Consider the following 18,026-nt stretch of genomic DNA (forward strand, 5'->3'; position numbering starts at 1 on the left):
CGTAAACACACCAGCATCGGTTGTCAAGCAATGTCGGGGGAAAAACACACACACACATATACATATATACTATGGGCTTCTTTCAGTTTCCGTCTACCAAATCCACTCACAAGGCTTTGGTCGGCCTGAGGCTATAATAGAAGACACTTGCCCAAGGTGTCACGCAGTGGAGCTGAACCCGGAATCATGTGGTTGGTAAGCAAGCTACTTACCACACAGCCACTTCTGTGCCTATAATTCACAAATTTATAATTTTATGACTACGACCTGCCTCAGACATTTAATATTGCCTTAATTCATTGTAAATTTATATTGGTTAAAATAAATCAGCCTAAGTTTTAAATTGAGGCTAAATTTTAAGATCTAAGGAAACTAGTTTGGCTGCATCAAGAAGTCACTAGCTGTATATGTTTGTATGCATAATGATTCAAATAGTACTCTTATTCATCATCATCATCGTTTAACGCCCGTTTTCCATGCTAGCATGGGTTGCACGGTTCAACTGGGGTTTGGGAAGCCAGAAGGCTGCACCAGGCCCAGTCTGATCTGGTAATGTTTCTACGGCTGGATGCCCTTCCTAATGCCAACCACTCCGTGAGTGTAGTGGGTGCTTTTTACGTGCCAGACGAGGCTGGCAAACGGCCTCGATCGGATGGTACTCTTTACGTGCTACCGGCACGGAAGAAAGAAACGAGGCTCAGGTATTGCTTAGGGGTTAAGAAGTTCACTTGTCAACCAACATGTGGTTCTTGAATTCAGTCCCACTGCTTGGCATTTTGGGCAAATGTCTTCTACAACAGTCTGGGGTCGATCAATGGCTTATAAGTAGATTTGGTGGACAGAAACTGAAAGAAAGGCGGTGAGCTGGCAGAAACGTTAGCACGCCGGGCGAAATACTCAGCGGTATTTCGTCTGCCGTTACGTTCTGAGTTCAAATTCCGCCGAGGTCGACTTTGCCTTTCATCCTTTCGGGGTCGATAAATTAAGTACCAATTACGCCCTGGGGGTCGATGTAATCGACTTAATCCCTTTGTCTGTCCTTGTTTGTCCCCTCTGTGTTTAGCCCCTTGTGGGTAGTAAAGAAATAGGTATTTCGTCTGCCGTTACATTCTGAGTTCAAATTCCTCCGAGGTCGACTTTGCCTTTCATCCTTTCAGGGTCGATAAATTAAGTACCAGTTACGCAGTGGGGTTGATGTAATCCCCTTGTCTGTCCTTGTTTGTCCCCTCTGTGTTTAGCCCCTTGTGGGCAATAAGGAAATAAGAAACTGAAAGAAACCCGTTGTGTATGTTGAGATTCTTTCCTTTGTCTTGTGAGTTACTTTGGTGACCTCACTTCTGCCGGTGTCATGAAAAATGCACCCAGTACACTCAGTAAAGCGATTGGAGTACCTTTAGGAAGGACAATTAGCTGTAGAAACCATGTGTAAACTGATATTGGAATTCAGTGCAGTCCTCTGAGTCATTGGATCTTGTCAAACTGTCCAGTCCATGCTGATGTGGAAGACAGATGCGAAACTATGATAGCATGTGTGTGTGAGTGTGTGGATGCACATATGCCAATGTGTTTGTTTACATTTGTAGTCTTCTTCTTCTTCTTCTTCTTCTTCTTCTTCTTCTTCTTTTCTTCTTCTTCTTCTTCTTCTTCTTCTTCTTCTTCTTCTTCTTCTTTTCTTCTTCCTTCTTTCTTTCTTCTTCTTTTTTCTTCTTCTTCTTTCTTTCTTCTTCTCCCTTTTTTCTTTCTTCCTTCTCCCTTCTTTCTTCCTTCTTCTTCTTCATCCTTCTTCATCCTTCTTCTTCTTCTCCTTCTTCTTCATCCTTCTTCTTCTCATTTCTTCTTCTTCTTCTTCTTCATCTTCCTTCTTCTTCTTCTTCTTCATCCTTCTTCTTCTTCTTCTTCTTCTTCTTCTTCTTCTTCTTCTTCTTCTTCTTCTTCTTCTTCTTCTTATTATTATTATTATTATTATTATTATTATTATTATTCAACCCTCGCAGCTGAGAAACAAATGGGCTGGTTCTCTTGACCACCCAATCTTTGCTCATATTCCACCCTTAATTGTATTCTGAGCTTTTTTTTTCCTCTATAATTTTATATTTTTTGTAATCGTTGTTTCCAAAACTATCTCTTCTCTAGGAACTTGCTGGAAGGGCACGAGAGGGAAAACTCCAGCTTCATGAATTTCAAGGAGGTTCATTTAGGTGAGTATCCTTTCTTTTATTCTCTTACTTGTTTCATTCATTTGACTGTGGCCATGCTGGAGCACCACCTTTAGTCGAGCAAATCGATGCCAGGACTTATTCTTTGTAAGCCTAGTACTTATTCTATCAGATTAGGTGCTATGGATAACACTATCCCAAAGTGTGTATGTGACCAAGGACCACATGTGAACATGTATTTCCACTAAAACTCCAAACATGAATTCTCCAGCATTCGTGAGGGATTGTTGTGGAAATCTTTACTCAGAGTCAGCTCAACCCACCCCGGGTAAATGCTGTCTCAAGTACAAGTAGTACATAACTTTAAGAGGGTGTTACCTCACCTTCCATATTCACCAGATATTGCGCCTTCGGATTTCCACTTATTCAGGTCTCTGCAGAATAGTCTTAATGGTAAAAATTTCAATTCCTTGGATGACGTAAAAAGATACCTTGATGAATTCTTTGCCATGAAACCACCTCAATTCTGGGAAGAGGGTATTTTCAAGTTAAAGGAAAGATGGAGACGCATTGTGCAACAAAATGGTTCATATTATATATGTATCATCATCATCATCATCATCGTCGTTTAACGTCCGCTTTCCATGCTAGCATGGGTTGGACGATTTGACTGAGGACTGGCAAACCAGATGGCTACCCCAGGCTCCAATCTGGTCTGGCAGAGTTTCTACAGCTGGATGCCCTTCCTAATACCAACCACTCCGAGAGTGTTTTGGGTGTTTTTACATGCCACCGGCATGAGGGCCAGTCAGGCAGTACTGGCAACCCTTTCATTACCGTATTTATTTTGAGATGCTCTGTGATTCCTTCAATTGATTTTAAAAATGTAATGGCAAGTATTGGTTGACTTTTTCTTTCCTTTAAAAATCGGCATGAACTTTCCGGACAACCCAATATAATCATTTACATATTGTAATGTTTTTGTTTCTCTTTTCAGCATATCAAACCTGGGAATGTTTGGGATAAGTGAATTTTCTGCTGTAATCAATCCTCCACAAGTTGGAATACTGGCTATTGGTTCATCTCGTTTAGTGCCGATTACAAACAACACTGCCAAGACAATGATGACCGTTGTATTGTCTTATGACCGGAGGGCTGTCAGTGAACACGAAGCAGCCATGTTTCTAGAGGCCTTCCAAGAAATACTCGAAAAACCTACTCTGATGCTTTCTGGAGGAGACACCCCAACACCCCGTGATAATCCAGTTTCAGAACCTGTCCCAAGCGAACCAGAAACTTCAGTCTCAGAATCTGAGAGTGTAGCCGTAAGCATGAAGGCGCCGAATACCGATTCGAATGTATTAGCAAAAGAAGCCCTTATAAAAAGTCTTATATTCTAGAGTGCAATAATTGTGGAAGGTCCTCAGTTTCCGTGGCAAAAACATCAAAAGCTGTTGTATATCTGTTTCATACCATTTAAAATATTTCTTTTTTCTTTTCTTAATTTATCAACACATTTTCCTTTCAAAAATCAGATCCTTAGTACATATATCTATAAAAAATATCTAGAGTAAATTTGTTGTTGTTGTTGTTGTTGTTATTGTTATGTTTTAAGGTGGTGGATTAGCAAAAATCCTTAGTGTTTTAGGCAAAATGTCTTTTGGTATTTAATTACAGCCCTTTGCGTTCAGAGTTCAAATCTTGTTATCAACATTGCTGTCCATCGTTCTGAAGTCAACAAAATATAGTACCAATCCAGTCCTGGTGTCAATTTAATTGACTAACCTTCTGGCCTTGTGCTTATGTTATATAATATTATTATTATTAATATTATTGTTATTATTATTATTATTAAAGGGTTAAAGCTATCAGGTACATTTTTCAAAGCAGTCAAGTTTATTTCAGATATTCTCATTTTAAAAACCATCTCCAACTAATCATTGCGAGTACGTTGGTGTTGCCTTGGCAGAAGTTTGTGCTCTCTGAGTGCTAGTGTTAATGTTTTGAACTGGCAGAGTCATTAAGATGCTTAGTACCATTTCATCCCTCTGTATGTTCTGAGTTCAAATTCTACTGAAGTTGACTTGGCTTTTCATCCTTTCGAGGTCATTAAAATAAGTACCAGTTGTGTAATGGAGTAGGTGCAACCAACTAGCCTCCTCACACATAAAGTTTCAGGTTTTGTGCCCATCATAGAATGGATCATGTTACCCTCTCCTCGAAACTAGCTATCTGCATGTGCTTTCCACCCTCATCATCTCAGTGTTTAAACTTCCAACTCAGTACTTGACACTTTTCTTAGTTCATGTAGTAAAATACATGTAATATATAATTCCAGATATATATAGCTTTACAGTTTACAGTTTATAGGTGCAGGAGTGGCTGTGTTGTAAGTAGCTTGCTTACCAACTACATGGTTCCGGGTTCATTCCTACTGCGTGGCACCTTGACCAAGTGTCTTCTACTATAGCCTCAGGCCAAACAAAGCCTTGTGAGTGGATTTGGTAGACAGAAACTGAAAGAAGTTCATTATATATATGTATATATATATATATGTATCATCATCATCATCATCATCGTTTAACATCCGCTTTCCATGCTAGTATGAGTTGGACGATTTGACTGAGCACTGGCGAACCAAATGGCTACACCAGGCTCCAATCTGATCTGGCAGAGTTTCTGCCACTGGATGCCCTTTCTAATGCCAACCACTCCGAGAATGTAGTGGGTGCTTTTACGTGCCACCAGCACGAGGGCCAGTCAGGCGGTACTGGCAACGGCCATGCTCAAATGGTGTTTTTTACGTGCCACCTGCACAAGAGCCAGTCCAGCGGCATGTGTATATGTTTGTGTGTCTGTGTTTGTCCCCCCAACATCGCTTGACTGCCAATGCTGATGTGTTTATGTCCCCGTAACTTAGTGGTTCGACAAAAGAGAATGATAGAAAAAGTACTAGGCTTCAAAAGAATAAGTCCTGGAGACGATTTGCTCGACTAAAGGCGGTGCTCCAGCATGGCTGCAGTCAAATGACTGAACCAAGTAAAAGACATAAAAGAGATAAAAAAGTTCATAACTCAACAAATATGTGTGTGAGAGAGAGAGGAGAGCTTGTGTTGAGATTAGGGATAAAGTATAAATACACAATACTAAACTGGGGTGTAAATATTTATTGTAGCACTTATATCACTCTTTAGTACTCAGGGTTTTACATTTATCATAGGTAGGGGGTCTCTTTGAGCTAGTTTTCCACCACATTTCTTAAAAATCTTGGTAGAGGCCTTAGTCTCGGGACCACTCATGTCTAGAAACTGAAGTTGGGGTGAGCAAGGGCATTGTCCCTGTAGAAAATCCAGCTCCAAAAAGGCTGCATAATAGCAAAGAAGAATGGGCACCAGCCAGCCCAAAAGTTGGGGTGGGCTGCACCTGCCTACCTCGGTTACTATGGCATTGAGGTAGATCTGACCACCCCCATTAACAAGAACAAAACCCGGATTTAAAACACTGGATGATGATGATGATTGGTAATGTAGCAGTTACATAAATCTCCGAATAGTTGCAGAGGCTGAAGTGAACTTGATTCTTAGATGCACTTATGCTGCTGCAAGTTTTTAAGTGTTTAGGTGACCCTGCATAAGTAGGTTTGAGAAATGAAAGAGAAATGCATTTATAAATGCCTGATTATCTTGAAATTGCAGTTGAGAGATATTTAAACATTCAAATGATATTTATGTGATAGTCGAGAAGTATTTTGAATATAAACTTTTATTCTTTTATTTATTTCAGTCATTTGACTGCGGCCATACTGGAGCACCGCCTTTTAGTTGAGCAAATCGATGCCAGGACTTTTTCTTTGTAAGACTAGTACTTATTCTATCAGTCTCTTTTTGCCAAACTGCTACTTTATGGCGAAAGAAACACACACACAAATACACACACACACACATACATATATATACATATACATATACACACACATATATATATATATATACACACACAATGGGCTTCTTTCAGTTTCCATCTACCAAATCCACTCACAAGGCTTTGGTCAGCCCGAGGCTATAGTAGAAGACACTTGCTCAAGGTGTACTATAGAGCCAGAGGCGGTTTCAGCCGGGTTGGTATCAAAAGGTTTAAAGCTGACAGGTTCATTTTTAGTATTCTCGTTTGTGAGAGCAGTCGAGTTTATTTCAGATATTCTCATTTTAAAAATCATCCCTGGCTTATCATTGCGAGGACGTTGGTGTTGCCTTGGCAGAATTTTGTGCTCTCTGAGTGCTAGTGTTAATGTTTTGAACTGGCAGAATCATTAGCACGCCAGGTAAAAGGCTTAGTGGCATTTCATCCCTCTGTATGTTCTGAGTTCAAATTCTACTGAAGTTGACTTGCTTTTCATCCTTTCAAGGTCATCAAAATAAGTACCAGTTGTGTAATGGAGTAGATGCAAACAAATAGCCTCCTCACATATTAAGTTTCAGGTTTTGTGCCCATCATAGAATGGATCATGTTACCCTCTCCTCTAAATTAGCTATCTGCATATGATTTCCGCCCTCATCATCTCTGTGTTTAAACTTCCAACTCGCTACTTGACACTTTTCTTAGTTTATGCAGTAAAATCATCATCATCATCATCATCATCATTGTTTTATGTCCGCTTTCCATTCTAGCATGGGTTGGACGATTTTGACTGAGGGCTGGCGAACCAGATTGCTGCACCAGGCTCCAATCTTAATCTGGCAGAGTTTCTACAGCTGGATGCCTTTCCTAACACCAACCTCTCCGAGAGTGTTGAGGGTGCTTTTTATGTGCCACCAGCATGGGGCCAGTCAGGTGGCAAGGCGACGCTGGTAACGATCACACTCGAATGGTGCCCTTTTATGTGCCACTGGCATGGAAGCCAATTAGCCGCTGTGTCAACAATCACACTTGTATGGTGCTCTTTGCACCCCACTAGCACGGATGCCAGTCATCAAATTTGATTTTGATTTCACTTGCCTCAACAGGTCTTCGCAAGCAGAGTTTAGTGTCCAAAGAATAAAAGGTACGCATAAGCGGCCTGGTTACGCTCCTGGCATAGGCCACAGGTTATGGTCTCATTTGGCTTGCCTGGTCTTCTCAAGCACAGCATATTTCCAAAAGTCTCGGTCGCTGGTCATTTCATTGGTGAGGCCTAATTTTCGAAGGTCATGCTTCACCACTTCATCCCAGGTCTTCCTGGGTGTACCTCTTCCACAGGTTCCCTCAACCACTAAGAAGTGGCACTTTTTCACACAGCTATCCCCATCCATTCTCGCCACATGACCATACCAGCGCAGTTGTCTCTCTTGCACACCACATCTGATGCTTCTTAGGTCCAACTTTACTCTCAAGGTACCTACACTCTGTCGAGTATGCACAGACATTACACATCCATCGGATCATACTGGATTCATTCCTTGCGAGCTTATGCATGTACTCAGTAGTTACGGCCCATGTTTCACTGCCATGTAGCATGGCTGTTCATACACATGTGTCATACAGTCTGCCTTTTACTCTGAGCGAGTGGCCCTTTGTCACCAGCAGAGGTAAGAGCTCTCTGAACTTTTCCCAGGCTATTCTTATTCTAGCAGCTACACTTTCAGCACACCCTTCCCTGCTACTGACTTGGTCACCTAGCTAACGGAAGCTATCAACTACTTCTAGTTTTTCTCCCTGGAATGTGGCAGAAGTTGTTCTCTGCACATTTTCAATGTTTATTGCTCCTGAGTATCTGTCACACACAAAAACTATCTTCCCAATTAGCCTTCCTTTGATATTCCTTTTCTACTATATGGCTCAGAAACCTGGACGTTATCAAAGAAGCTTGAGAGGCGGTTGGATGGAACTTACACTCGCCTCCTTATGAGAGCTCAAAATCTCCTGTGGAAGCGTCATCCAACCAAAGTACAAATATATGGGAAACTACCACCTGTATCATCTCTTGTGAAAGGTAGGAGAGTCCAGTTTGCTGGACATTGTTGTAGAGCTGAAAACGAGGTAATTTCTACTCTTCTCCTCTGGAAGCCATCTGCTCGCGATACCAGAGGGCGCACACTCTCCTACCCTGATGTAATCTCCAGGGATACAGGCATCCAGCAACAGGACCTCCGTAATGAACTGTGAAGTCTGGCGTAGCATAGTAAATTCTATTGTCTCGACCATGGTCGAACAATGATGATGATGATATTCCTTTGATCATCTGGTACTATGGATATTATCCAACCATTTCATTCTTGCTCTACCTTTGGGTCTCCTGCCAGTTGCCTTCACTTGAAGAACCCATTTTGCGGTTATTTCTTGCAACGTTCTAATCACATGTCCATAGTATCAGAGCTTTGACCTCTCGATGCAGAGAAGTAGAGTCTTGTCCTGGGGAGACCCTCTGATCTCCAAGTTATGCAGCCTGTCAAGTAACATTACTCCCAAGATCCTTCAAAGGAACCCCTAAGACTAAATGATAATAAAACAGAGAGACTAATACAATTACCCCCCACCCCTCAGTGTACAGTACTATCTTCAGGGCTCTGATTCATACTTTACAATCACTTTCCCATCATACGCAAACAATACACTTCTAACTTTTCCAATTTTGTACCAACCCATGATCAAGTGACAGCACTTTCTCACTTTACCAACTAACATAAATTCAAGGTCATATTTTGTTATAACATTGTTTCCTTGTGTACACAACATGACTGGCATTTAATTCTAAAACAATTCGTGTTTTCATCATCATATAGCTATTAGCAACTATTTTGTGTCACCACAAATCTATAACAACATGGATAGATTGTTTTTATCAATATTAGCTACAAGAAACATAAGCACGAACGCAGATGCAGCGTTCGGATTTATCTGAGGATTATTGTGACCGAGACCTTTGGAAATATGCTGTGCTTGAGAAACCTGGCAAGCCAAGTGAGACCATAACCTTGTGGCCTATGCCAGGGGTGTAATCGGCCCACTCATATGTACCTTTCCTTCATTAGACACTAAACTCTGCTTGCGAAGACCTGTTGAGGCAAGTGAAATCGAAATCAAATTCGATGACTTGCATCCGTGCTAGTGGAGCACCATCCGAGCGTGATCGTTGCCAGAGCAACAAACTGGCTTCCATGCTGGTGGCACATAAAAAGCACCATTCGAACGTGACCGTTACCAGCGTCACCTTATTGGCACTTGTCCCCCCATCATTGCTTCACAACTGATGCTGGTGTGTTTACGTCCCTGTAACTTAGCGGTTCGGCAAAAGAGACCGATGGAATAAGTAGTAGGCTTTGAAAGAATAAGTCCTGGGGTTGATTTATTCGACTAAAGGTGGTGCTCCAGCATGGCCACAGTCAAATGACTGAAACAAGTAAAAGGTTGTTGCCAGTGCCGCTGGACTGGCTCCTGTGCAGGTGGCATGTAAAAAGCACCGTTTGAGCATGGCCGTTGCCAGTACTGCCTGACTGGCACGTAAAAAGCACCCACTACACTCTCGGAGTGGTTGGTGTTAGAAAGGGCATCCAGCTGTAGAAACTCTGCCAGATCAGATTGGAGCCTGGTGCAGCCATCTGGTTCACCAGACCTCAGTCAAAATCGTCCAACCCATGCTAGCATGGAAAGCAGATGCTAAACGATGATGATGATGATGTCACCTCATATCTATAACAACATGGATGGATTGTTTTTATCACTATTAGCTACAAGAAACACAAACACAAGTGCATATGCAGCATTCGGATTTATCTGAGGATTATTAATGAATGTTAGTGTTCCCAGAATTGAGGTGGTTTCATGGCAAAGAATTCATCAAGGTATCTTTTTACGTCGTCCAAGGAATTGAAATTTTTACCATTAAGACTATTCTGCAGAGACCTGAATAAGTGGAAATCCGAAGGAGCAATATTTGGTGAATATGGAGGGTGGGGTAACACATCACAGCCGAGCTGCAGCAATTTTTATCTGGTCCCCAAAGCATCAAGTGCCGAAAATGAACTTTCTTATCTTTCATTTTAAAGGGTTACAGAATTAACACAGATTATAGGAACATAGACCTTCTTCCACGAAAAGATAGTTTAAACTGTGCTCTAAATGGAGGTGTAGTCAAGTCCTATTTTATGGACTCAACCATACTGCTAGTCTGCATAACTTTGGTCTTTTCGTGGGTGATCCTTAGCAGTCAGTTCCATTTCATTATCATTTCTGCAGTTCCTTGTTATTCTTTGAGAACAGTGCAATAACATCAGCAAAATCCAGATCCGTATGATTTGGCTGGTATTTCCAGCCAACACCCAAGTTCACTGAATCAATTATTGGGTTAATCTCTCTTTTACTCTTTAACTTGTTTCAGTCATTTGACTGTGGCCATGCTGGAGTACCACCTTTAGTCGTACAAATCAACCCCAAGACTTATTCTTTCAAAGTCTACTACTTATTCTATCGGTCTCTTTTGCCGAACCACTAAGTTACGGGGATGTAAACACACCAGCATCAGTTGTCAAGCGATGTTGGGGGGGGGGGACACAGACACACAAACATATACATATATATATACGACAGGCTTCTTTCAGTTTCCGTCTACCAAATCCACTCACAAGGCTTTGGTCGACCTTAGGCTATAGTAGAAGACACTTGCCCAAGGTGCCACACAGTGGGAGTGAACCCGGGACCATGTGGTTGGTAAGCAAGCTACTTACCACACAGCCACTCCTACGCCCAGAAAGTTTGTGCCGATTTATAGTAGCTTACATTTCGACTTATTTTAGAACATGGTTGAGTCCATAAAATAGGACTACACCTCCATTTAGAGCACAGTTTTAGCTATCTTTTCGTGGAAGAAGGTTTATGTTCCTGTAATCTGTGTTAATTCTGTAACCCTTTAATATGGAAGATAAGAAAGTTCATTTTCAGCACTTGATGCTTTGGGAACCAGACAAAAATTGCTGCAGCTCGGCTGGGATGTGTTACGCCACCCTCCATATTCACCAGATATTGCTCCTTAGGATTTCCACTTATTCAGGTCTCTGCAGAATAGTCTTAATGGTAAAAATTTCAATTCCTTGGATGACGTAAAAAGATACCTTGATGAATTCTTTGCCATGAAACCACCTCAATTCTGGGAAGAGGGTATTTTCAAGTCAAAGGAAAGATGGAGACGCATTGTGCAATAAAGTGGTTCATATTTGGTTGATTAATAATGTAATGGCAAGTATTTATTGACCTTTTTCTTTCCTTTAAAAATCAGCACGAACTTTCCGGACAACCCAATAATTTTTTCATAGCAAAATCCAAATTAAGAAGGAATGGTGAAGATAGGACACAGTCTTGTTGCAACCCCAGTGACAATATTAAAGAAGTCAATGAAATTTGTGTTGGGTCTTCACTAAGTAACTTGAATTCAGACAACTGTTTCTGAAGATATTGACATAACAGTCAGAAATACCGTATAATCAGCCACAAGAACTTGTAACTCAGTAACCTTAGTAACTCCTAAAATATGCTGTCAACTATTTCTTCGGAATCATTGAAGTTGATATTTGTTTGTTGAGTGAAGAGGTCTTCATCCTCTTGGGAAAAGTCCGAAACATGGTCCTTTGCTATTCGTAAGACCCACAGAAGAGAAAGCAGGTCAACCCCCGACACCGAGAGCATCGACGGATGGATGAATGCGCCTCCAGACAGACAGATAGATAGATAGATAGATGGCTCGGTGGTTAAGGCATTGGGCTTGCAATCATGAGATAGCGAGTTCAATTCCCGCACCGGGCTATGTGTTGTGTTCTTGAGCAAGACACTTTCTTTCATGCTGTTCCAGTTCACTCAGCTCTCGGTAGTTTGCGTAAATGCTCATCTGTCCAAACCATTTAACATCACGCGTTCGGTCCATATTGACTCTTGAGCCACTACTGCAGAAGCTGGTGCTGTTGAGCGAATGGTCTTCGTCCCAGAGCTCATCCAGTGGGAGAAGTCCGAAACGTGGTCCTTTGCTATTCGTAAGACCCACAGAAGAGAAAACAGGTCAACCCCCGACACCGAGAGTATCGACGGATGGATGAATGCGCATCCAGGCTCAGCGGTTGCGTAGGAAGTTGGGGACAAGAAACAGGAAGGAAGAGTGAGAGAAAGTTGGAACGAAAGAGTACAACAGGGGTCACCACCACCCCCTGCCAGAGCCTCGTGGAGCTTTAGGTGTTTTCGCTCAATAAACACACACAATGCCTGGTCTGGGAATCGAAACCTCGATCCTCCGACCGCGAGTCTGCTGCTCTAACCACTAGGCCATTGCGCCTCCACTTGTAGTTGATGTTCAAAGGCTGATATAATTGCAAGCACTATTCAATGATGATTCAAAATTTACTTTCAGCAGGACTTTTAACATTCAGATTACTCAGCCAAATATATTGCTTCGTCAATGTTTTTAATTAGGAAGGATCCCCAACTACATAAAAGCTAAATGAAAATAAATCATAACTTTATAGCACTTTACTCTTTTACTTGTTTCAGTCATTTGACTGCAGCCATGCTGGAGCACCACCTTTAGTCGAGCAAATCGACCCCAGGACTTATTCTTTGTAAGCCTAGTACTTATTCTATCGGTTTCCCTTGCTGAACCACTAAGTGACGGAGATGTAAACACACCAGCATCAGTTGTCAAGTGATGTTGGGGGGACAAACACAGATACATGAACATACACACACACACACACATATATATATATATATATACATACACACACACGCATATATATATACGACGAGCTTCTTTAAGTTTCCATCCACCAAATCCACTCACAAGGCTTTGGTTGGCCTGAGGCTATAGTAGAAGACACTTGCCCAAGGTGCCACACAGTTGGACTGAACCTGGAACCATGTGGTTGGTAAGCAAGCTACTTACCACACAGCCACTCCTACTGATGATGGTATCGATAAATTATATATATACATCCGTGTTTATACGAGAAGACAATGATTTTTAGATTCTGTCTTTAATTATCGTTAAAGAAATATAATTGTTTTATTTTCTATAGAGAAAACTTCACAAGCTTCTAAAATTAGAAAATATAAGCTGTGTTTAATGAATCAGATGTAAAAAAAAAGAGGCATAAAAAAAACAATAGGAAAAATATTATATTTTTCTCTGATTGGTGTGATTGATGTAATTTGTACGTGAATGACATCAATCATATTTAATATTTTTAAAAAATGATCAAATTTCCAAATATTTTATTCACTAAAATATGTAAAAAAAATTTTAAGAAATTGATAGAAAAGTTAACAGTTGTGCTTTTGATAAGCTAAAATAATGTGCAGTTGTATTATATTTAGTTGTAACTGGGCAAAGCATTCCACATGAGGTTCCGCAGTTTTGTAGACATGGTACTGTTGTCGTAATCAACACAATCAACATTCCACATTCCAACACCATGAAGGTTTAAATCTTGAACAAGTTTATATTTCAAACCAAGGCTCTCGGCGTCATCATACCATACTTGATAACTAGAATTATGGTTTTCCTGAAATAAGAGAAATATGAAGATGTAAGGACCATTAAAATGATTTGGATAGAAATAAAATCAATAAATGATACAGAGCACCATACGAGCGTGATCGTTGACAGAGCAGCTAACCAGCTTCCATGCCAGTGGCACATAAAAGGCACTATTCGAGTGTGATCGTTACCAGTGTCGCCTTACTGGCCATTGTGCCCGTGCTAGTAGGGTGCCAAGAGGCCAAGAGCACCATCTGAGCATGTTCATTGCCAGAGCAGCCAACTGGCTTCCATGCCGGTGGCACATAAAAGGGCGCCATTCGAGCGTGATCGTTACCAACGTCGCCTTACCGGCACCTATCCTGGTGGCATGTGTAAAAAGATTCGAGCGAGGTCATTGCCAGTACCGCCTGACTGGCCCCCGTGCCGGTGGCACGTAAAAGGCACCCACTACACTCTCGGAGTGGTTGGTGCTAGGAAGGGCATCCAGCTGTAGAAACTCTGCCAGATCAAGATTGGAGCCTGGTGCAGTCATCTGGTTCGCCAGCCCTCAGTCAAAATCGTCCAAACCATGCTGGCATGGAAAGCGGATGTTAATTGAGGATGATGATGGAAGAAATAGTTTTAAATTTCACCACCACTACCACTGCCCTCCAAAACAAATAATCTCTAAAGACAATTTTTATAAGAAGAATTTTAACCCTTTAGTGTTCAGATTATTCAATCAAACATAATGCCTATTGATTCCCATTGATTTGAATTAATCATGCATTATCTCATATCTTCAAGATCTTGATGGTGCAATTACTTAATGTCGAATAACATTGTAGGGTAGGTGCGAGAGCCTGGATCTGGTTAGTTTGAACATAAAACAGATTAGTTATTTTGGCCGGATATGGCCTGTTTAAATACTAAAGGGTTAAATTAAATATTGTATTCTAATCTTTTATCTTTTACTTCTTTCAGCCATGAGACTGTGACCATGCAGGGGCATCTCCTTGGAGAGTTTTTTAGTAGAATGAATAGCCCCAGTATTTATTGCATTTTGTAAAACCTGGTCCTTATTCTATCAGTCTCATTTACTGAATCACTATGTCACAGGGACATAAACAAACCAACACCGGTTGTCAAGTGGTAGTGGAGACAAACACTGACACAAAGGCACAAACACACAATGGGCTTCTTTCAGTTTCCATCTCCCAAATCCACTCACAAAGCCTTGGTCAGCCCAAGGCTCAAGTAGAAGACACTTGCCCAAGGTGCCATGCAGTGGGACTGAACCCAGAAATATATTTTTAAAAAGCAGACATTAAATGATTATCACAGAATTTGAAGTTCCTCACCATCGGTGTCCAGAAAGTCAGTGTTGTACCTGTAAATTCGTTAATGTGGCTACCAACGATAAAGTTTTAATATGTTTTTTAGGCTTTAACCCTTTAGCATTCAAACCGACCATATCTGGCCAAAATATTTAACCTGTCTTATATTGAAACTGACCAGATCTCACCTCTCACCTCAGCCCTACAATGTCATTCTAAAATTAAAAGATCACATCACTGAAATCTCTAAACTACAAGATAATGCATGATTAATTCAAACTATTTTAAATAAACAAATATCACATTTGATAGAATAATCTGAACACTAAAGGGTTAAATAAGTTGAAATAAATAGAATTTACCTGATACGTGAAATAAGGAGTCTTTGAGGCTGCATCCCACTGTCTGCCAGTAAGCGATTTCTTTAAATATTTTTCAACAATATCTGAAAATTTTAATTGTGTTCCAGCAGCATCACTACAGTTCATTCCACGGAATGGAACCATCTTTATTTTACATATGCCATTCTGAAAGAATTTATAAAAATAAATCATTGAAAAATCTAACAAACAGTTCAATGACAGTAAGCTTGATATTTCTGTTTAAATTCTAACAAAATGCTTATCATAGAAGCTCCAGAAATACATCATTGTTGTCGTGGTCGTTTAACGTCCGTTTTCCATGCTGGTATGGGTTGGACGGTTTGACTGAGGGCTGGCGAACCAGATGGCTGCACCAGGCTCCAGTCTTGATCTGGCAGAGTTTCTATAGCTGGATGCCCTTCCTAACGCCAACCACTCCGAGAGTATAGTGGGTACTTTTATGTGCCACCGGCACAAGGGCCAGTAAGGCAGTATTGGTATCGGCTACGCTCGAATGGTGCTTTTTACATGCCTATCTTTCATCATTTACTTGTTTCAGTCATTGGACTGTGGCCATGCCGGAGCACTGCCTTAAAGAGTTTAGTCAAACAAATTGACCCCAGTACACATTTCTTAAATGTGGTACTTGTTCTATCAGTCTCTTTAGCTGAACTGCTAAGTCACAGAGTTGTAAACAAGCCAACATTGATTGTTAAGTGGTTATGGTGATAGGGGCAAACTAAAAAGACATTTATGCACATACAAGGTCTGATTGAAAAGTATCAGGGCTGTTGCTATGGTAATAGAGATAAAGAACACAAAGTGAAGCTGCTAGGCACACAGATTGCCCTGGAACTCTGTCATGCATTCACATTAAGTGATAATGTTCTTGCTCAGTTCTATTGGTTTATAGCAGTGCTTGGAAATCTATATATATATAAATGGCAAAATGTCTGTGTGTGTGTGTCCTTTATACAAATCCACAATTTTTCAGTTAGAGGGCTCGCACTTTCTATGGTCATTCAAAACCGTCCAAGGGTGGTCGTGCACAACTTTACATTTCCCCAGTCACCCCACAAATCCATTAAAAAAAATCAATAGAAGTGTAAAAGCACCATCCGTTCGTGACCGTTGCCAGCCTCGCCTGGCCCTCGTGCCAGTGGCATGTAAAAGCACCATCCGTTCGTGGTCGTTTGCCAGATCCATCTGGCACCTGTGCAGGTGGCACATAAAAAGCACCCACTACACTCACGGAGTGGTTGGCGTTAGGAAGGGCATCCAGCTGTAGAAACACTGCCAGATCAGACTGGGCCTGATGCAGCCTTCTGGCTTCACAGACCCCAGTTGGACCGTCCAACCCATGCTAGCATGGAAAGCGGACGCTAAATGATGATGATGACCTTTTTGTGAATTTTCTATCCAAAACCCAATCAAAATACCTGAAAATTGATACGCCAATTGAATGCCAGCTAGCTGTATTGTGATTGGTCAGAGATTTGGACAGTACTCGCGTGTATGTGCGCACGCACACAGCTGTATATGCATGCACTAGCACTATGACCCGGTGTTGCCGGGTCACAGTGCTAGTAATGTATGTAGAGTGTGAACATCTCAAAAAGAAGATTGGGATTCAGCTTCACAGGATCTTTTTGACTGTCAAGGAAGATGAAACCTTTTTGGAAACAGTTATAACAGGTGATGAATCATGGGTCTATGGCTATGACCCTGAAATCAAGGCAAAAATCAAATCCCATTTGAAAGGGGCAAGATTTCAAAGAAATTCAGGATATTACAATGAGGCAGCTGCATGCTATCCCCAAAAAAATGAGTTCCAGGAATGCTTCCATCAATAGAAACAATGCTGAGTTTAAGGCGGCAAGCTGGGCAAAATGCTTAGTGGTATTTCGTCTGCCGCTACGTTCTGAGTTCAAATTCCACTTTGCCTTTCATCCTTTCAGGGTCGATTAACTAAGTACCAGTTACGCACTGGGGTTGATGCAATCGACTTAATCCGTTTGTCCCCTCTGTGTTTAGCCCCTTGTGGGTAGTAAAGAAATAGGTATTTCGTCTGTCTTCACGATCTGAGTTCAAATTCCACTGAGGTCAACTTTGCCTTTCATCCTTTCAGGGTCGATTAACTAAGTACCAGTTACGCACTGGGGTTGATGCAATCGACTTAATCCGTTTGTCCCCTCTGTGTTTAGCCCCTTGTGGGTAGTAAAGAAATAGGTATTTCGTCTGTCTTCACGATCTGAGTTCAAATTCCACTGAGGTCAACTTTGCCTTTCATCCTTTCAGGGTCGATTAACTAAGTACCAGTTACGCACTGGGGTCGATGTAATCAACTTAATCTGTTTGTCCCCTCTGTGTTTAGCCCCTTGTGGGTAGTAAAGAAATAGGTATTTCGTCTGTCTTCACGATCTGAGTTCAAATTCCACTGAGGTCAACTTTGCCTTTCATCCTTTCAGGGTCGATTAACTAAGTACCAGTTACGCACTGGGGTCGATGTAATCGACTTAATCCGTTTGTCTGTCCTTGTTCGTCCCCTCTGTGTTTAGCCCCTTGTGGGTAGTAAAGAAATAAGAAACAATGGTGGATAACATGTGTGACTTCAGAAGGGGACTACTTCAAAGGAAATTAATTGCCAAATTAATGTGTGTTGTAGTTCTCGTTTTATAGCCCTGGTCCTGAGACTTTC

At 41.3% G+C, this 18,026-nt stretch overlaps 2 protein-coding genes across 3 annotated transcripts in view; one reads left to right on the forward strand and one right to left on the reverse strand.

Moving 5' to 3' along the window:
- Positions 1-3,731, forward strand: part of LOC115212314 (pyruvate dehydrogenase protein X component, mitochondrial) — a 43,077-nt gene extending 39,346 nt beyond the window's left edge. For both annotated transcript variants that reach the window (XM_036503181.1, XM_029781174.2), the window contains 2 exons: positions 2,134-2,198; positions 3,154-3,731. In XM_036503181.1, coding sequence (XP_036359074.1) covers positions 2,134-2,198; positions 3,154-3,556 — 468 coding nt within the window. In that variant the 3' untranslated portion in view covers positions 3,557-3,731. The remainder of the gene's footprint in view (positions 1-2,133; positions 2,199-3,153) is intronic.
- Positions 3,732-13,365: 9,634 nt separating this feature from the next.
- LOC115211879 (di-N-acetylchitobiase) overlaps positions 13,366-18,026 on the reverse strand; it is a 30,312-nt gene continuing 25,651 nt past the window's right edge. Inside the window, exons 6-7 of the mRNA XM_029780618.2 lie at positions 15,329-15,493; positions 13,366-13,672 (exon numbers count right to left, since the gene is read on the reverse strand). Coding sequence (XP_029636478.1) covers positions 13,481-13,672; positions 15,329-15,493 — 357 coding nt within the window. The 3' untranslated portion in view covers positions 13,366-13,480. The remainder of the gene's footprint in view (positions 13,673-15,328; positions 15,494-18,026) is intronic.

The sequence above is a fragment of the Octopus sinensis genome, linkage group LG5 (assembly GCF_006345805.1).
Source record: "Octopus sinensis linkage group LG5, ASM634580v1, whole genome shotgun sequence".
NCBI classification, from domain to species: Eukaryota; Metazoa; Mollusca; class Cephalopoda; order Octopoda; family Octopodidae; genus Octopus; species Octopus sinensis.